The sequence below is a fragment of the Passer montanus genome, unplaced genomic scaffold (assembly GCF_014805655.1).
Source record: "Passer montanus isolate IOZ18808 unplaced genomic scaffold, ASM1480565v1 scaffold2, whole genome shotgun sequence".
NCBI classification, from domain to species: Eukaryota; Metazoa; Chordata; class Aves; order Passeriformes; family Passeridae; genus Passer; species Passer montanus.
The window spans coordinates 21,791,528-21,812,453 of record NW_024366591.1 but is presented as its reverse complement, the minus strand read 5'-3'; the positions used below and the strand labels follow the sequence as shown (position 1 = coordinate 21,812,453).

General features: G+C 43.1%; 1 protein-coding gene across 1 annotated transcript in view; it reads left to right on the top strand.

The window, feature by feature from the left end:
* The first annotated feature begins 326 nt into the window (after window positions 1-326).
* Window positions 327-20,926, top strand: part of PPP1R14C (protein phosphatase 1 regulatory inhibitor subunit 14C) — a 54,731-nt gene continuing 34,131 nt past the window's right edge. The window contains exon 1 of the mRNA XM_039707551.1: window positions 327-752. Coding sequence (XP_039563485.1) covers window positions 468-752 — 285 coding nt within the window. The 5' untranslated portion in view covers window positions 327-467. The remainder of the gene's footprint in view (window positions 753-20,926) is intronic.

The following is a 20,926-nucleotide window of genomic DNA, read 5'->3' as shown; positions in this document are numbered from 1 at the left end:
AGCGTTTTAGAGCTACAGGTATGCACTGTATATAAATAGTGTGCGTGACGGGGCAATACTGCATTTTCTTATCATAGAAAAAAAAAAAAAGTCATAAACCACCCAGGAAGCGTATGTTCCCCGGGAGCGCCCTGCCGTGGGCGCAGCCGTTCCGCCTCCGCCGAGGAGCGGCCGCCCCTGCCTGGCCAGCACCGGGGCGGCACCGGGGCACTCTCGGGTGCTCCAAGCTCCGCTTCAAGCTCCAAACGTGCCGCGCCGAGCCGAGCCGCTCTGAGCCCCTCCCCTGTCCCCGCCCAGCCGGCCCGGGCCCACCCCCGGCGGCGGGGCCGCTGCGCCGCCGAGCCATGCGAGGCTTTAAGCGGCAGGTGCGGGGGAGCGGAGCACACGCGTAAGCGGCGGCTGCTGCGGCCCGGCGGTAGCGGCGGCGGGCGCCTTTCGGCTCGGCGGGAGCCGCGGCGGAGCGGAGCATGTCGGTGGCGACCGGGGGCAGCGAGGCGGCGGCAGCAGCGGGCGGAGGCGGCGGGAACCGCGTTTTCTTCCAGAGCCCCCGTGGCGGCGGCGGGAGCGGCGGCTCCTCCGGCAGCTCCTCCCGGGAGGACTCGGTGTCGGCAGCGGCGGCCGTGGTGCAGGTCCAGCAGCGGCGCCACCAGCAGGGGAAAGTGACGGTGAAATACGATCGCAAGGAGCTGCGGAAGCGGCTGGTGCTGGAGGAGTGGATCGTGGAGCAGCTGGGGCAGCTCTACGGCTGCGAGGTGCGGGGCCGGGGTCGGGGGTCCCCGGCGCGGTCGCTGTCGCCTCAGTCCCCTCGCCCCCGGCATCCTCCTCCTGCCCCGAGTCGCATTTCGGCGGTGGGCAGAGGAGCGCTGTCACCGCCACCTCCAAATGACATTCCCGGTCCACCGCCTCCACCCTGCCGCTGCCCCGCGCCCCAGTGGTGCCTCGGCTCGGGGAATGGTGAAAGGTGCCCCATGTCCTATAGACGGGGTGTCCCCCGTGCCCTCCCGAGGTGAATAAGAGGGGGCCGCCCTTTGGGGACGGGCGGTGGCTGCCGCACGGCCGGGCACGGAGGGTCCTTTTCCTCCGGGGGGGCCCGGCGGCTGCGGCAGGTCCGGGAATGCCAGGAGGTTCGCCCGCGGCTGTGGTGGCCGGGAGCCGCTGTCCCCGCAGCCTTGCAGGGCAGGGCGGAGCGGGGCTCCAGGGCGCCTGCGGCGGGCTGGGCGGGCTCGGTCTCCGTTAGACGCGAGCTGGCCCGGCGCCGGGGGCTCGGCGGCCGGAGAGCTGAGCGGTGCGCTGGGCACAGCGGCAGCAGCGAGCGGGACCTGCGCGGGGGCGGCTGTTGCGGAGGAAAGACTCCGGTGCGGGTACGGTCCTCTCTGGATCGTGGTGTTGCGTTATCCCGACATGCAGGAGCGGGGTAGATGCTGGCCAGGAAATCTTAGTGAGCAATTCGGAGATCATTAGGACGAGAATCGAAAACAGCGGGGGCTTGTATGTACGTGATTTTTACATATCAAATGTGTTTTTCTGTTACTCTGGGCAAAGAGCGAGTGTTGCCAGAATGAATTCTCTTTTGTAGAGGACAGATGAGCAGGAGAATGTTTCAAAATTGTTCGGGGAAATGGCAACTGTTGTCTTCCTTGTGAAGATAACGATGTTGTAAACCTTCTAATCCCCAATGGATCGTATCTCCCTTCCACCTCAGATATTTACTTTTACCAAACTAAACTGATGTTCACACATACTTTTCCCATCAGTCATCTAATTCATTTTGTTAGAGACTTCTGAAGTGAGCTTTGTTGAAGCCAGACGTGAATTTTGCAGCTAGCATGTCCAGGAGCCAACATCTCACTCCTGAGCATGCTGGAGCTAGGAAGACAAGAGCTTGATAGTCCTTAAGGTGTGGATGTGAAAATATAAATAACCTGGATGGAATATCTAGCACACGCCTAATACAAATGTTTAAAGAAACTCCTTTAATCTGAAAAGTGATTTATTGGCAAATTTGTTAGAATGACACATGAAAAAATGTGTATGTGTCAAGTTAAACCTCCTCAACTGTTCACATCCCTGAGCTGTGGGAAGGAAAGATACAAATGGAAACTCCAGTTAAAAATAACAAAAATAAGCAGTTCTTAGTCTTTGTCTTGGTGTGACTTGCCTCTCCAGTCTCATGACTTGTTTGGCCCCATAGCCTGTAGGCTGTGAGGGTTTTCTGAGGCCAGAAGTGTTTGCAGTTGTTTGTGTGAACTGATGATTCTGTGCCTGTGCAAGCTGATAATGTAGTTAGTGTCTGGCCTGCTGCATCCGTCCTCTGGTTTGACTCTCACTGTTCAAAGGCACCAGGCCTGTTTGGGCTGTGTGCTTTTCACATATGAGTGAACTTGTTCTGTTCATAAGAGAGGATGTGGTATGCAGGACCAAAGCCCAATGGAATTGTTGCTTCTCTTCACAGTATTCAAATCACAGGCTTGTTGAAGGAAAATCATTCATTCTTTTCCTTATTATAGTTGTTGCTTCCAACTAAAGTAGAAGGATGTATGCTTTAGAAGGTCTCCATTAAGGTGGAGACCATATATAGCTGAATAAAAATAATTTGTTAGATGGTTTGGTTTCTGAGGTGACTTTTAGGGGGAAAAGTGGTTTAGCATAACAGAACAAAATGTTTTTAGATATGAAGGCCAAGGGCAAAATATTTAAGTCATCTTCTGCTCTTCTTTGCTATTATGCATCAACTCTATCCAGAGTCAGCATAGATGATGGTAGTGAAAAGGTCAAGCTATTAATATGCTATCAGAATAAAGTTGAAGATGTATGATGAGTGTAGTGATTAAAGACAATAGCAATTTAATGTGAGATGCTTTGCTTGAATCTGCTTGAATTACTTCTAGGCTTAGAGATGTAGCTCTCAGGCTGAAATTTAATCACCTATGCAGACAGTTAATAACCCTGTCTGAGGGCAGGTTGGGAGGGGGTTGGGAATTGCTCACTTGAACTTCTATGGAAGATCTACAATAACTTCCTAATGCAATGACATTTAAGTTCTGTAATGATCTAAAATCTTCCAGGTTGTCAGAAATAGCCATTGAATTTTTAATCCTGGAAGAGCTAACTAATGTCAGTGTTTCATTGCTATTCTGATTCAGAGCTCTATTTCTAAGGAGCAGTGCACTTCATTTCTGGGAAGAGCAGAAATAAGTAGAGGGTGCTTGCAATGTGGTGTGCTGAAAGCCTGTAAGAAGACTTGCATGTGTCTTTGTTAGACTGCATAAATGTAGTGCCTGCTCACTGTTTTCCATTTAAATAATGTTTGCTATTATGCTGAGATTCATCACTAAGTGGATACTTGCAGAAAGATTCCCTTTATTTAAAACTAAACATGTACTCATAGTCTCTCAAGTACTTGCAAGTTAAGTCAGCTATAAGCCTGTCTTGGCATTACGACAAAGTTTAGGAGATGAGGTTGGGAAATAATGAGACAGGTTTGTTTGTGTTCTTTTTCTAGTGGGTCTTGTCTTTACTGGTACATTTTTAGTTTTAAAAATTGGATGCCAAGCAATATAATGGTGTTGGGAGTGTGACTTAGAAGGAGCTATTTGAGACTATGTTTAATGCATACATCAGTTATATGACACAGAGCTTAGCTTTGGAAAGGTTACTTCCACATGATGCAGACTCCAGGGGTAAAAGACCCTTTACCTGAATGGTAAACGTTATCAAGGTAGAAAGCTTTAATAGGACCAGGGAGACTTCAGCAGGATTTGTGTGGCCCCAGAACCTGCCAAGCTAACGTACTCAGGTCAGGTGCTTCAGGTGAGTATTGGTCTGGCTGTCTGCTTCTGGGACTGCTTCATTAAAAAAAAAACCCAAAAAACATATATAACCTGTTTGTTCTGGTTTCTGTGAATGCTGAAACTGAGGTTATAGTTACAGGTTAGTATATTGAAAATGCAATGCCTTAATTGCAGGACTTGAACTGGCTTCAGTGTTGACCTTTAATAGGTATCTTGGTACTAAAAATAGTTTCTCCACAGATGCTTTGTGTTTTGGGCTAAGTGCATTATTGGTTAAGAATTGCAAAATAATGCTGCACAGAACTTCTTACATCATCACTATTCATTCCCTGATGGTTTGCAACTTGGAGTTCAGCATGAAAGTGGTGACAGACCAGTTTTCCAGATGTATGATCTATGTTGTGTGCACCTGCCAAACTAGTATGACTTTGTATATGAAAAAAAGAGACCACTGGACTTGTCCCCAGAAACCATTTAATTTTGCAGGTGAATTTCTGTGCTCTGAGGTCCTGTCTATCCAGAATTATAGCATTTGCTATAAATGGCACACAGATTTTTGCACAACAATGAAGAAAGGTTTTGCTTGTGCTATGGATTTGTTGCTGAATATTTTTTAATGTAGAGATTTACATGTGCAAATCAAATGAGCCCCTAGACTTTGCACTCTAAAAAGCTGAATACAGGACTTGCATTCTGAGATATTGTTGAGCTTAGCTGAGTAATCAATTATTTTATTAGAGTATGTCTAGTGATGTATGGAAGTCAGTGCTTGGCAGGGCATATGATGTTGGTCTGTGAGTACCAGAGCGTTATGTCCAAGCCTATTATTTTTCCATTCCAGGAATGGAAATACCCTGACATTGTGTTTAAAAACTCACTGTACAATAAAATACAGTTGGAAGAGCTGCCCATAAAGGCCCTTCAGGCATTTCCTTTAAGAGTACAAATCCAAGTCAGACTGAGAATTGTTATGTGTAAGACTTTCTTCCATCTTCTGGTACAGATACTGCAATGACAGGAGTGGCATGAAGCACTGAAAAGGGTCGGGGATTTAATGTTGGCAGTGGAATATGGGAGGGAAAGGATCAATTTAACTCAGTCCTGCATAGATCAAGAGATCCCTTTGCCTGGTTGCTCAGTGACTGCAGAGCTGGAGAGCACCCTCTTTGTCTGTCTTCCTGAAGCTGCTGGGGTATGCTAACATTTCCCTCCACACACTGTCTTTTCCAAAACAGCCTGGTCAGCATGCTGCTAAGGCTGCCATGTGGTGATGTGAACCTGATGGTATGATCAGGTACTACTTATGCCTCAGGCTCTGGTGAGGTAATGTTTGAAATTCATTATTAATTTCTCAGAAAGGCGTTTGGTAAGAAAATCCACTGAATAAAACGCTACAGAAACCAACTTTTGCCTACAGTCTCACTCTTTGAATAGACTTCTAACTTGGACCAAGATCTCAGAAATGGTAATTGCGTGTGGATTCCTTTCTCCATGGATTAGAAGTGGAAAGAGGCTGAGAAGGATCTGAGAACTGGAGAGAGTGTCACTCCTTTAAAAAGATGCAGGTTAGTAGGAGGCATGATAAAGGATTTCTTTCTTTGGGAGATTGTGTTGCAGTTTAGATGCATTTGAGTAAAGAACTTGTAGGTCCACCAAGGTGCTTAGAAATTTATTTGGATTATTTATTTTGGACAGCTCTTACAGATCTCCATGTTGTACAGCAGAAATTTTGGTGCCCTCTCTTGAGGGCAAGGGATACTGTGCAACATACTTGTGTCAGCTGAAGAGTTGCTATGATCAGAGACCTGTAAAGGATGCAGGCAAGACAGGTGTAGCAAAGGCTTATTCTATCATGTAGCAGCCACAGAATGCCACAGAAAGGCATTTGAATCCCAAGAGCAGAAAATGGGAAGCCTAAGAAATGTCTTAAAACAAACCTTGTAAAATGCATGCAGTTCTTTTAGGAGGAGTGGGCATAAGGATCGGTGAGGGTAACAAGCACCTGATTGTGATAAAGCCAGAGCCTGTTGTTTCTAAACAAGGACAAGTTAGAATGGCCTTAAACTGACAGAGGACAGGCTTAGATGAGGTATTAGGAAGAAATTCTTCACTGTGATGGTGGTGAGGCACTAGAACACATTGCCTAGAGAAGTTGTGAACTTTGCATCCCTTGTTGGATGTGGATGGCCTGGTGGAAGATGCCCCTGCTGATGGTAGGGGGATTGGAACTAGATGAGCATTAAGATCCCTTCCAACCCAAACCTTTCTATGATTGCAAGAAAATTATTTTTTTCTACTATTTGATCTTTGTTTAGTCTAGATGTCATTTCTGCGCTGGTCATGGTTCATTGTTTTATCTGAATCAGCAGCAATATTCTTGACTTCCAATTTAAAGCTTCACATCACAGATTATTGTTCAGCAGCTATTCCATAGCAATTTTTTGTCCTTTTCCTCTCTGTTCAAGATTCAACTGGTTGCTTTACTGAAGCAGTAGGTGTGGTTGTTTTAAAACAAGGTGAATAAATAATTGATTGCTTACATCACTTCAGATTTTATAATTGTACTTCTTATTAACAGTAGCTTCCAATCTTTGTGGCTACCAAGACTCTTGTGCCTTTAGGCAAATTGTTTTACATAGAGCTGGTACTTGATTATCCAGGGTAACAAAGGAGAAGAGGGGGTGGATGGGAGAATGTGCATACAATGGAAAAACTGTGAATAAAAAAAAGGTAGTCTGCTACAAATCATGCAGTGACTGTGGGAAGGGGAAGAGGGGGAAGTGGTCATTAATCTACCCCTTTTAATCATTCAGGTTTATAGCAAAAATTAATTATATTGCTTTTGGACTTGAGTGTAGCTTGGATGTGTCTGTACTTGTAGCACAATTAAACTATGACATGGATGATCCATCCCCAGACAGCTGAGAGCAGGTTATATTGTGCTTTGTTGAAGGTGCTGGGCTAACTTGAGCACTGTTGGTTCCTTGTAACCCTGTGTTATGACAGTCTCTCCTTATTCTCCTTTCTTCACATTGGCTGATTTAACCTGTGCTGTCAAAGCAAATGCCTGAAACAAAAATAACCCTGTTTAAATGGGGAAAATGCCTATTTCATGGAATGTTTGACTCCTCTTATAAGGCATAGGGAATATTTCTAAATAGGTCTTGAATGTAAATAAAAAGATGTGAAATTAATTCTTACTTCAGCTAGAACAAGTAGTGTGATAGTTACTCTCATGACCACCCTAAACTCATTCTCTTTGGATTCATACAAAGACTGGCTTGCAAAGACTGGCTGAGCTCCTGGTTGCATTCGCATACTTCTCCCTTTAGAACAGGTTATCAGCCACTTTAAAAACACTGTAATGGGACTTCAAACCCTTCAAACTAAAAAAAACCTATGTGGTTTTTGAAGAGCATATTGCTGTACATAGTATGTATGTACTTTACATAATATTCTGACAGTGCAGGAGATACCAGTGGGGGGAAAAAAGCTATCCCATCTCTAACCTGATTCAGTCTGAATTATGGTTCCCTTGTCTCTTGTCACTACAGGTGATAAAGCAGCAGCAACAATATCAATACATTCTTCCAGTCTTGTGTCTTGCCTACAGTATTCACAAGCCAAGATCTCATTTTTCCCTGCCTTACATCTAACTCCAGAAACTTCTATTTGACAGCACAAATTGAGTAGGTTAGACGTGGCCATCCATCTTTGTCACTGCAACTTTTGGCTGCCTGTTGTAAAACATTAGCAGCTTCTTTTGCTGTTCTGCCACGTGGCACATGGAATTATGGAAGTCAAGATTTCTAGAACTTATTAATGCTGGAGAAGGGGTATATCTTAATTGTATGCAGTCCCTACAGCAGCAGTACAACTTTATTTCAAAGGATAGAATAAATTTAGCCTGTTAAAGATCTTCTTGGAACAAGGAATTGTTTGGGCAGAGGTACACACTGAAGCAAATCAAATCTTCTTTGAAGTGATAAGTATTTAATTCTGAGGATCACATTTCATTAGCAGAACTGTTACCTCCCCTCCCCACCACTCCCTCCCACCCTGGAAGCATGATATCTATTCTAGGAACCAGTTCAGCATGGCATCTTAAATTATTTTCAGGGAACACACAGATTGCAGCCCCAGAAGGCATCTTGTATATTTTCAATCCATGTGATTATTTATCAGTAGCATAGATCTAGTGGCTCTAAATATAGAGAAAAATCATAACATGTTACTATAGGTCTTTAATTATTGGAATACTTGTAGATCATTAATTCAATGCAATACTGTTCAGCCTGTAAAGCAAAGGTAGTGTAGAAGATAGCATTAATTAAGATATAATGGTCAATGGCTAGTGGTGCTAGTCTAAAAGTGACACTTCTAGTGGTGACTCAGAGTTCACCATTCCAAATATGCTGCCAACAAGAGCATCGCACACACTTCAGTCCTCTGTGTTTGACTTCATAAAGTGCAAATGATGGCACAATCAATGCCTAATGAAAATCCTCTTACCAGACTGTCTTAATAGGATTACTTTCCAGAACACAGAACTGGGAAGGATCTCCTAGGTCATGTGGTCTGCCTTCTTATTTGCAGATAAGCTCTTTGCATTTGATATAATTTTTTAACAGAGTAACTTGGTTATGTGATGTTTCTTTCCACATTATTTTATGTATTTAAATATTGCTTTTAAACCCTTTGGGCACTAGAATATTTCCCATCCCTTCCATAAAATATAGAAAGATGTAAACAAAAGACCAAAAGTTCCTTGGAGTGCGCTTGCTTGGACTTTCACTCTGGGGTGAAGTTTAAACAGATTGTAATTGTGCTTTACTGCCCGTTCTTACTCTGGGCATCATCAGACTCACGTGATGACCACAGCTAAGGGGCAGAAGTCTTAAGACAGTGATTCTTCTGTCGGTCACTTACTACCTAATAACAAAATCTGTTTTTTAAGTACGTCTGCAGAATCTGGGAGAAATATGCTAACTAATATTTCATGGAATTCATTTAGCACTCCTTAGAAAATATGTTAGTGGCTTAAGAACCTAACTTATTTTAGCACTTGAGTGATAACTTTTTCTGAAGTAGCATGATACAAGTGATTAGTTCTACTTTAGGTGACTGGTATATAACATTTTTGACACACTTCAAATACAAAGAATGCCCTGAGCCTTTACAGTTGGTTGCTTTAAATTTTAAAAGACAGTACCTGAAGCACATAGTGTATTTTTTTTTGTCAGAAAAGAATTCCAGATGTTCTGGAATAAACTGTTGCCTTTTTGTTTTTGTTATGCTGGTAGCAACCATGCCATTTTAGGTTTATAGTCAGATTTTGTACTCCTGTTTTAGGTGTGTTGAGGTAAAACTGCATAGTCTTCTTTCTTAAAACATTAACAAAGATCCCTAGAATTTGAATTATGTTGATATTGAAAACTGAATCCTTTCTGAGTGCAGAAACTGGTGAGGGGAAGGAGTGCTGGTGGTAACTAGCTCACTGGCAACCAGAAATATTCCAGCTCTTACTTCAGCTGTTGCTGCAGTACTGCCTAGTCTGCTTAGCTAAAGATTTAATCAGCTTGCTTATAGCTAGCCAACTACTTTTTGTTTATTAAACCCAAACTCTCAGGCAGAAGATTTGGCTTAGTGTCGTGAAGTAATTGTGATAACCAGAGAATTCATTTATATGACAAAGCAAAGTATCAATCTTTCACTGTATAATCCGGACACCCTTGTCTCAGGTTAGGGGCAACGGAGGCTTCCAGGACTAGTTCTGTAAAAATCAACACCTAAAGAACATCTCTGCCCGTTTTTTTTCCCCAGTAGGTCTCTGAACAGTTTTTCATCTTCATTTTTTTTAGGTTCTTATCAGATTTCACCTTAAAATATGTAATTGCTACATTTAATATTAGATTTGTTAGCTCTTACTCCTGGTTAGTAATTTGCAGTACATTTAACGTAGCAAGTGGAAGGAGGCAGGACCATGTGCCAGAATACTTTCCTGGGAATCTGACAGTGAGAAGAAGCATTGGAATCAAATAGGGGTCCTATACAGCCTTTAGCTCCCTTCTCTTTTTGTCATCCTTGGTGGGATAGTCACAGCAGGTTATGCCACCTCCTGGATCTGGAGTTGTTTGTGAATTCATTTTAAAGATCCCTCAGGCACTTTTCCATGTTTTGCAGTTCAGGGACTTGCCTGTGTAGCCAAGTGGTGTCTCTGGCCCCCAGGGAAGAGGAGTGTCTGCTTTAAAGCATGTTAGAACTCCTGCTGATATTTCTTGACACCAGTGGACCAGAGCCAAAATGCATTGACTGCCAGTCCCTGGCCTGCCTGCTGCTCCAAATGAGTATCTGGGGGGAGGGAGAGTCATCACAGTGTAGAACACACTGATATGCCCAGGCACCACTTGGAGGAATGACTTGTTACAAACCATGAGAAACTGTGTATCTCTTACATACTATATTTCTTCAAAAAGATTACATTGCTTCTAGATTCTGCAGGATGTGAGTGCACTTGTTTTGATACCACTGAATAAAACATTCCCCCCCACCCCAGAAAACAGACTTCTTGTCTCTCGTGTTAAATCTTAAAGAGCCTAATACGTCTGGCTGAAGAAATTATAATGATTGAAAACTGTCATCTGTTCCAATCAGTAGCACTTTAATTGGCTGGTAAGACAAAAATGTGGTGAGAAGACTTTGAGTGCGTCAGATGCTTGATGTACCCATGCTGTATGACTTTTATTGCAGTAGTCAATTTACACGCAGCTTCCCAGTGTAAAGAAAATCAATACTGGGGACTAACAGATTGTTTTTACAGGGCTGCTGAAACTGAGATGAGGAGAGCCATTTAGAGGCCTCATTATATCACGTGCTCTTTCCTTGTGTTCTTTCAAACAATCTGATGGAGTAATTAATCCTTGAAGTGCCCCAAGAGGCAAACCTACTTAATTGCACTGCTGTTTAGCCTAAATTCCCGGACTGCACGGGACCTGGTGTTGGTCCTGTTTGATCAAAATTTTTGCATGGAGTATATATTCCTTAGTTTTTTTTCATCTTCTCTCTTAGAAAAAAGCAATCAATCTGTCAAATTTGACCTAGTGCAGCATGGCCCTAGTCATTATTTCATTCTTGCTGTAGGCAGAATTATGTACAAGTTGCAGGGAAGCAGTCAGCTGTGCCTGTTGTTGCTTGGAGATGGAGAGTGACCTGTTCTTGTGAATCGCAGAAGGGAGGTATGTCCTGTGACTACTATGTAGGAAGTCAGATACCTGCATAGTCATCAAGGTAGCAACATTTAAGCCTGGTGGCTTAAGCTCTGTGCCTTTCAGGAGTGGCTAGGTAATGGTGATTTGGTGTACCACATCTATTTGCCAAACTATTTCTGCCTGATGTGAAAGTGGATGATGACAAACGGTGATTTGGTGTACCACATGTATTTGCTAAACTATTTGCCAAACTATTTCTGCCTGATGTGAAAGTGGATGATGACAAAAAACCATGATGTGTCCTTCCTATCTACTTTGGAGTGTTTTGTTTAACATAAGTGACATCCAGGCATAGACTTAGCATGTCCTATTTTTGTATTTATAACACAAAGCATTTGTTCTGGAGACAGCACTTGATTTTCAACAAATGTCTTGTTGAGATTAAATCTGTGTTATGGGTATGGTTAGGAGGTGTTGAATGCTTCTCTTCCAATGCTCAGTATAGTTAGTCTGTGATCAATGCCTCTTCTTCATTTAGCAATTTCACACTCTAGCGATTCCTTCAGACTTCTGTAGAGATGCACAAATTAGACAACAATTCCTTAACCAGTGTGTTCTGGATATATTTGGATAAGTTGAAGTTGTTTTGACAGTTCAGTTATGAAAACAGCAAAATAGCGGCGTTAGTAGTGAAGAAGATTAAATTAAGTCTGTGACTGGGTATCAGTTTCTTCTCTATGTTTACTAGTGACACTGAAGCTGCAGAGTGCAAGGTTCTTTGAATAATGAGCAGAGATTTAATTTAAAAAAAAAAATTAACAATCAGAATTAGACAAATGGAATACCTGGTATGATCTACTATGACTGGAAGTTCCTTCTTGGAAGAAGGTATTTTGGTATCATAAAATCTTTTCCCTGTAATCACATCATCTCGCCAGTAAATTCTTTTCTCTCTTGTGCTAAAGGTGATAGAGCTGCAGCAATTGTAGCAAGGGATTGACTTTAATTATTGAAGTTATGGGCACAATGAGGTGGAGGGTTCTCAGAAATTCAGAATCTTGTGGCATTTGCCCTTGTATTTCGTGTGATGCTTGTTTTTCATTGTTTAGTAGCAACGGCATAAATGCCAGAGAACTGCTCTGCCTTGTGTCTTGCCCACACCCCCACCTGCTGGCTATAACCCCGTGTTCACTGTCCGTGGCTCTAGGGTAATTTATCCTCTTAGGATGCATACCACAAGGACACATCTCCTGCCTTGAGAACTGCTCTGAAATGTAAGTGCTTGAGAAGTTGGAGTTGTTGGTAACTTTTTAAAAAACCCTTGTCCTAGCAAGCCATAGCTGTCATAAACACCATGCCTTTTAGTAGTCGAGAGCAAATACACCTCTCCCCTGTAGAGCTTGCTGCTGTGTCTCTGCAATAGGCAGTAGGATATCCACTGCCTCTGAATGGGGAGTGCTGGGTTATCAGGGCCAGGTGGGAAGAGATCGGAGAAGAAAGTGGAAAGTTGTTCCTGGGGAGGTAGAACTAAGGCAGAGATAGCAGTAAGCATGTATAACGTGTATAATAGGCTGCCTACCTCATTTCCATTTTTTCCAGGTTATTTCTTCCACTAGCATGTACTTCAGATCCAGGTGTGTGGGTATATGTCTCTTTGGCCAAATTCTGCTGGCTTGCTTGTGCAAATTTGATAAATATAAGTAATTTTTCTTCTTGCTTGCTTTCTTCCTGTGCCCTCAACTCCCTGATCATTGTCCCCTCTGTTTTTCTCTAGTAAAGACTCACAGAAATATTCACAGTAGTGCAAGAGAGAACTTCAGAAGTCAGAGGTTCTAGGGTCAAATGAGATTGACAGTAGTTTTCTACAAGTTTGCTTCTCTTCCTCTAGATGTTGCTCTCTGGACAAATAGGAGCTGGAATTTTGTATTTTAGGAAAACTTGTTTGAATAAGGTTTAAAGCAGTGCCAGTATTGGTGAGTCCATTGGGGGTGGATTAGAGGGAGAAGTAATATGGTTGCTATCAACAACTGCTGGTATTTTCTACAGCTAGTAAGAATGTCTGTACATTTAATTCTGAAGACATATGAAGTACTGAAATGCTTCTAAAGCATTTGTCCAGTGTTTTTTGTAACTTGTACATCAGATCTGGGCACGTGTCTTCAGGTACTTTTGTACAGTCACCCTATCACTCCAAGCCTATTGCCAATAGATGAAATGTTCTTTGTAGATGGCTCTTTCTCAGACATTTCTGGGATGATAGGTGTTCAATAAGATAAGTTGTTCATGGCCATAAGGACTTTCTTATGGATCAGGAACCAGGTCTAAAGGTCTGAGGTGCTGGCTGCAGCAAAAATGGAATAATAGGTTTGAATTGATGTTCTGCACTCTGTACCTCTTAAAAGCATGTTATGAGGCAAATTTTTAATAGGGGAGATTTTCCACTCATGAAACTCAGCTAAACACTTAATTTTAGTACTCCACCTCTGATACAGATGGTTAGTGTTAGAAAATTGCAGCCTTCCACCATTATTGTTGAAGTGACCTATTCATCCTGTCACATTATGGCATCTGCTTTTATTACAGAATACCACTATTTTCTCATTCTTTTGACTTTAAATTTTTATTTTTTTTTACAAAAAGGCGAAACCTGAAAAATATATGCAATTATTTCCATAGCACTGAACAGGAGAATTAGGGATGTATTTTGGAAGCATTGTAACAGACTGGCTGGCTATGCCTTGAAAAAGCATATTTCTTCCCTTTTAATTTTCACAGCTGCAGTGTTAAGCATAAAAGCAGTGAAGTTAGGATATGTCTGACTCTGTCCTCCCACACTGGCTTGTTTTTCATGTCATATGTTTGTTACTTTTAGGAGTCATCCATGTTTATGTGAGTTTTGATTTGGCTTTGATTTTCAAATGGTCAGTTAGCAAATCAACATTAAGAAAGTTGCATGAAAGCCTAGCCTGGGAGTTTCTTGCCTTGGAAGACAAAATACGTTGACATATATAGAGAAGGCAAAGGAAGGGAAGCCATCTGTGCGTTAGCAAAGACTGGCTTGCAGAGTAGCTGTGTACAGAGCAGTTGGCTTTCAGCTCTGCTGCTCTAGGTGAGGAATCTTTGCTTGCTGTAGTCTGAGAAGGGGAAGAATAATAGCAAGTGGAGGTTGTGTGTTACTGGAGAGGAACTAATATATGCAAAGATATTCTCGTTTGACATTACTCTGACATTGTGTTGGAGATATTGCAGGAAATGAGACATGGAGTGGAAGCTGGAAGAAAAGGAGTGTGACTTCTTGTCTCCTCTCTTCTACTACACAAATTCTCCCCTCTCAAATCTTGTAATGCTTAGTGTAGAGCAGCAGTGATGCTGGAGCTGACTTCTGAAAAAAATGCAGCTGCAGAGCAGTGGTATTGCTGGTGAGGTTGTCTGGCACTGAGGGAAGAAAAACCTGAACACCCTTGGGAAAGGAGGATGGTTGTGGAATCATAGAATTGATTAGGCTGGAAAAGACCTTTAAGATCATTAAGTCCTAACATTAACCTAGCACTTCTAAGTCTGCCACTAAACTATGTGCCCCATCTACATGTCCTCTAAATACCTCTGGGTATAGTGACTCAACCAATTCCTTGGGCAGCCTGTTTCAATGAAAGACAACCCTTTCCATGAAGAATTTTTTCCTAATATCCAATGTAAACCTTCCCTGGCACAACTTGAGGCTGTTTGCTCTTGCCCAGTCAGTTGTTACTTGGAAAAAGAACCAACACTTCCTTTCAGATACTTGTAGGGAGCAATAGGGTCTCACTGAGCCTCATTTTCTCCAGGCTAAGCAACCCCAGGTCCCTCAGCTGCTCCTTGTAAGACTTGTGCTCCAGACCTTTCACCAGTTCTATTGACCTTCTCTGGACATGCTGCAGCACCTCTCTGTCTTGTAGTGAGGGGCCCAAAACTGAATGTAGGATTTGAAGTGTGACATGAAGAGCTCACTGCAGGGTGTTGATCACTTCCCTTATCCTGCTGGCCACTCTGTTTCTGCCACAGGCCAGGATGCCATTGGCCTTCTTGGCCATGTGAGCACATGCTGGCCAAGAGCTCACTACAGGGTGTTGATCACTTCCCTTATCCTGCCACTCTATTTCTGCCACAGGCCAGGATGCCATTGGCCTTCTTGGCCATGTGAGCACATGCTGGCTTGGGTTCAGCTGCTGTTGACCAGCATCCCAGGTCCTCTTTTAATCAGCAGCTTTCCAGCCACTCTTCCACAAGCTTGTAGTGCCTCCGCAAGCTTGTAGTACTGCATGAGTCTGTTGTGACCCAAGTGTAGAACCCAGTACTTGGCTTTGTTGAGCCTAAGCTCAACAATGCTGCCTGCCCAGATCCCTCTGCAGACCCTCCAGCAGATCAACGTTCCTTCCCAGCTTAATGTCATCTGCAAACTGACGAAAGGTGCACTCAATCCCCTCATCCAGATCATCAGTAAAGATATTGAATAGGGCTGATCGTAGTACTGAGCCCTGAGGGACACTACCTGTGACTGGCCAATGGTCAATAGCAGTGGTGCCCTGGTGCTGGCCAGGAGGTGTTCCTTGCATGAGCTCAGTGGGGATGCCTCTGCCAAAAATGACTGCAAAAATGGTATTTGGTGGAAGATCTGCTCTTCAGTGTTGGTTTATGCAGTGGTCTGGCAGTGCTGCATGGGGCTCACTGCAGCGTGCAGCCCTGGGCCTTGCTGCAGGTCACCCAGCTGCCACACCTGTTCCATGGACATTGCCTGGGGCAGGGAATGGCAGCCAGGGCTTGTCCCACCCCCAGCCAGGAGCAGGCAGCCAAGGGCACTGGGGCAGCCCCAGCCATGGGCATCTCCCTGTGGCTGAGCCAGGGGCAGGCTGGGATGTGGGTCTGGCTCAGCAGGGCGGGTGGCTGGGCAGGGCTGTGGCAGCTGGGATGTGGCTGGGGCAGGGGCTCATGGCCCCAGGAACTGACATGGGGGGCCATGGGGACAGCTCTGCAGCCCAGGCTCTCAGTTTGGCTTCCTGGTCTGGCTTGCCTGTGGGCAGAGCCTGTTTTAGGATACATTTTTGTAGGAGCCTTTGAGCCTGGTGTTTCTTAAGGCTGTTGGGGGCAAATAGAGGAAATTTGTCCTTGAAGGACGCTCCAGGTCTGGATTGCAGACTGTAACACAGAGCTGTGGATTATGTTAACATGTGTGTCTGTCATGACTGAGTGTTTGAAGAGGTCAGTGCACACCCAGCTTTGTTACCATAACCAAAATGGCCATATGGACCCTGGTGGGAAGGTGTGTGTTGCACCATTAATTTAGTTTTTATGTAAAGACTTGTTTTCTGAAGTGTCTTTGTTCAGCCATGAAACCCATTTAAATGTCAACTTCTGAAACCGCGTTTCTTATTTTAATTTTGTCACATCACAACAGTTTGATATGCTGAAAGATTTTGCTTGCTACAGAGTCTTTGTTGCTGAGGCTGAAATAGCTGTAAAAGGCAGAGCAGGAGACAGGAAGGGAGAAGAAGGGCGGGCTAAGCCCAGAGTCCATCAATGCTGCTTGGAGGCCCTGCATTCCTGTTGGGAACTGGGGGCTGGCTGGAGGTGTTACAAGGTGGAAGGAAGGTAAGGGCATGAGTGCTGTATCTGATCCACTGAAGCTGGCCATGCACTCTCCTCCCATCACTGTTGTGCAGGTGCACTGGTAGGTAACACAGGATTAAAGGAAGTATGGGAGCTGATTACTTTTCTGTTTGTATCTTCATAACATTTGGAGTACTACCTGACCTGCGAAGATTTCTGCAAAGATTCCTGTAGGTAAGAAAAAAAGATTTAAATTTGCTGGATAATAGTTTCTTTGCAGCACTGTAAGCTGGTCTTGACTGCTGCTGTGTTAATGGTGCCTTAAAGAAAACTATCAGCAGGCTAACAGCAGCTTTGAAAACAAAACCTTAGCCTGCTTCACGCTATTCATATCCAAAGAGATGTACATTTCCAATCCTAATGATCCATTTAACTGCCAAGATTAAACACAAGAAAAAAATTATATACAATTAAAAAGGAAGAAGCATGTTCATGTAACATTGAGGCTGTGTGATTGAGGACAGTCAAGCAACTGGAAGACAGATCTTTAAAACTGAGATTAGTTTTCATTTGGCTCTTAGAGAATTTTATTCTTCCTGTTTCCCAGATAAATACTTACATTTCTTTAATTCTGAAGCACAGTCTGAAGTGCTCAAAGGTTAATGAACAAAGCTTCAGCACCAAGGGCTAGCTAAGTACTTCCTTCATGTCAGAGATGGAAACAATCACTTTATGACACACATACTTGATGGTAAGATACTGCTGGAAGGTTGTTGGAATGATTCATCTGTTTAAGCTGTGTTTAATTGTAGGATCGCCTCCATTTACTTTTGTAATTCCTGTTTCCTTAGAGTGGAGGTCCTCACTCTCTTCAGAAACAAAGTTCCTTGTGAATTACAAACTTCTGCAGAATAGCAAGCTTGTAGTGTACAAATGAATTTGATGTTCAGCTGGCATGTTTCTTTTGTGTGCAAGACAGCCTTGCCTGTAAAACAGTCAGAGGCAGAGCAGGTGCACTGACCTGGGCTCCTGGATCCAGTGCCCTCGTGAGCAGCATGGATCACTGTGTACTTGGCCACTTCAGTCCCAGGTGCCTGTTGCTAGGACTGCTGGCGTCTTATTCCCATGGGGTTTTTTTTCTGCATTAAACTGAGCTGCTTTTTATTTCCCAGGGAATTGTGGGAACTTGTCTGTTCTTGAGGCATGTTTTGAAGGGGAAGGGAAGAAGATATTGTGGGAAAACATCAAATAACTGTATTTGCTTTAGGGCTGAAATCAAAGGGGTATAATCATCAAAAGGTGGAAGAGAGCTAGCCCACAAGAAAGCAGCAGTGAGGGTTTTGCCTGTAGCTCCAAATAGGCCAGGGTGGCTGGGAGTGGAGCACTGAATGCAAGGTGGACTGACTACTTGTGTGAGTGGGAGCTGGTTTGGAGCAGTGCATGAGTAAAGGCCAAAGCTGACTAGCAATAAAACAAAGTGTTACAAGAAGGCCAGAATAGTTTCCTGTGAATAAAAAAAGTTAAATGAGACAGGTACTGTTGCCTTGGCTGCTGGGGCAATGTGAAGATGCTTTGATGTAAAACTTTGGCCCGGTGCTCTTCTCACCTAAGCCAGATTGAATGTGTAGATAACATAAGCCACCAAGCTGCTCTTACTGAGAGACTGGTAATTTTTAACTGCAGCTTGTTTCTCTGTACATTTGGAATCTTGTAGATTGGAAGCTCTACCAGCTATTATTTCTCCTTTGGCTCTGTCTGAAATGTTTCAGGGATTCATATGATGATTCCCTATTTGAGTCCATACATGTATTTTCTGTTATAAAAAGTAGTTGTTTTTTCTGTGTACTTTCTGTTTGTTAAAAACAACAGCATGAGGGAACTTAAAAATTAACCTGCATTCCTTAGTGTATTTTCATAGGTAGTTACCCAGATCTACAGCAGAAACCACAGTAGGAAATGAGTTCTGGTCTGTGTAGAAACAAGGTGAAAGTGATGTCCTAATTTTTCTAATTAACTACATAATTGTTTAATCCCTTTGGAAAATGGTGGTGTAAATTTGTGTACTTTGGTTTTGAATATTTTTGTTTTACAAAGTATCTTATGCCTTGGCTTGTCTTATTCAGTGGTATATGCCAAAGGCATTATATGAAGCATCTTCAGCATTTTTAAAGTGGAATAAATATAGAAGTACTCTTGGCACAGCTATCTCCTTCTTGCAGCTGAAGGTAATGGGGATTTTAAACAAAGAGATATTGGGTATGTTTGATTTCAGTGATTGATGATGGGTTCTGCTACCGTCTTTTAATTCTGCATTCCATAGGCCAGCTAGAAAGCTTGTGTTTGCCTCTTTTCTGGTCACACAATCCTACCTGGTTGCCTGTATTTTGCTGTGCTGAAATGACAAGGCAAGGACTGCTACACCCACTCCATATTCAGTGGATTTTATCCTGTGAACTCTTGTTATGGAAGGCAGCACTGTTTATTATGAATGTAGGATTTATTAATGTCCTGACTTCTGTGCTTGGCAGCATGTGTGCAGAACGGAACCATTTGTGCTTTATCTAAGGTACCTGTCTGTGGGAGGAACATGGGTACAGTGTCTTTTACACATATCTTCTACAAGCTGTGAAGATGCATTTGAGGGGGTTGCTCCATCTTCTGTCTTCCAAACCATCTGGGTTTGGAAGAATATGAGAAGGATTAAAAGTAGATATTTGGCAGCTTTGGGCAGTAATGAGAAAGTGGGGTCCTCAAACAGTGTCCAAATGTAGCTCCTTTAGGAACATCTCAACATTTTTTTTTTATTTAGAAAACAGTTCTCACTCCTCCAATCCTATATGTTGTCTTTGAACCAGCAGATAGGGATCTCATAAATGGCCCAAGCTTTCTAAGCCCTCTACCAGAGGAGTCAGACATTTCCTAAGCTGTTGCTTTGATAGTGAAGTTCAGAAAACAGGGGCACGCAGGGTGGAAAGTGTTTGCTGCACTGGAGGAATTTCTCATGGTTAGATGTGCTTGTTCTGGAGACGTTCTGAAAGTGGTGAGGTGAACTTTAAACTCTGCTTGCATCGGCCATTTGAGAGATTAAGAGGACTGGCACCAAGTGAAGGTCAGTGGGAAGGAGCTGATGATACCACTATGTGCTGACTGGTAGGTCCCTGTGCCAGCCACTGCCTTCTCTGAGCTAAGTTTCAAATGCTTTGATTTGGTTTGCTGAAGCAAAGCTTGCCTGTGGAGGCTGCATATGTGTGCAGCCCAGCTCTGCTTAGTTGGAGCAAAAAGTCTATCCAGGATCTTGGATTCAGGCCAATTGCTGCATGAGAAAATTCTCATTTTCCTCCTGTATTTTCGCATGCTCACTCAGCCTGACCAGCTCTTGGAAAAGAACTGATGTTTCTTTAGAATTTGAGGATGTCAGTCGGCTCATCCAAACTTTATAATTTGAAACTGGGTGTTCTATTATTAGCTGTAGCCTGAAGTGATTTTCAGAATCCACCTGTCATTTTGATTATGCTTACTCTTTATTTGTTTTGTTTCCTTGTTCACTGATATGAGAAAATATTAAAGAAATGTGCATCCCTTGCAGCTTGTGGCTAATGTGGTATGCTAGCATGTTTTAGAATGCCTGAAAAGAGTTTTAAAGGAATCTGGTAATGTATGTTGGACAGAGTAATTACGTTCAACTATGACTATGCATGGGAGTTGTCTACAGCTCAAGGTTTTGATTTGAGAGGAGGGAAAAGAGAATTTGGAGCTACCTGAACACTGATTTACCATTACCAGTGTTAAACAGGTCCTCTTCCATTGCAGAAAGTGTTCTGAACTGATGCTACAAGGTATTTAAAAGCTGAGCAGGAGTGCTTTTTTCTTTTTTCTTTTTTTTTTTTTTTTATGGGCATAAGCACTTTTTCCAAGCTCAGGACAGCTTGCTGAACTCTTTCAAATATAAATCCTGAAACCTGCTTCTCTGGCCTATATGAATTTGGATTGTAACTAGATCAGGATTGGCTGCATTTTAAAGGCATTGAGTTTATTTTTTCCAATATTAAGCTAAAATGACACGCTAGAAATGTTTGGCAGAAAATTGTGTGTGTATGTGTCTTCTGCCATGCTCTTATCACCCTAGCTTGAAATTGGCTGGAGAGATATTGGTATTGTAACACAATGATACCTGTAGGATTAAGCTGCTTATTTTCACAAAATTTACACAACCTTTGAGTATCTCCACTAAAGCAAAGAAATTCATGCTCTTTTAGTTGGCAGTGAATCCACACAGGTAAGTTGTTATAGCTTCTGTTGTATTCTTGAAAAGGAAAAGGCTTTATTTGGGCACCTGAGAATCAA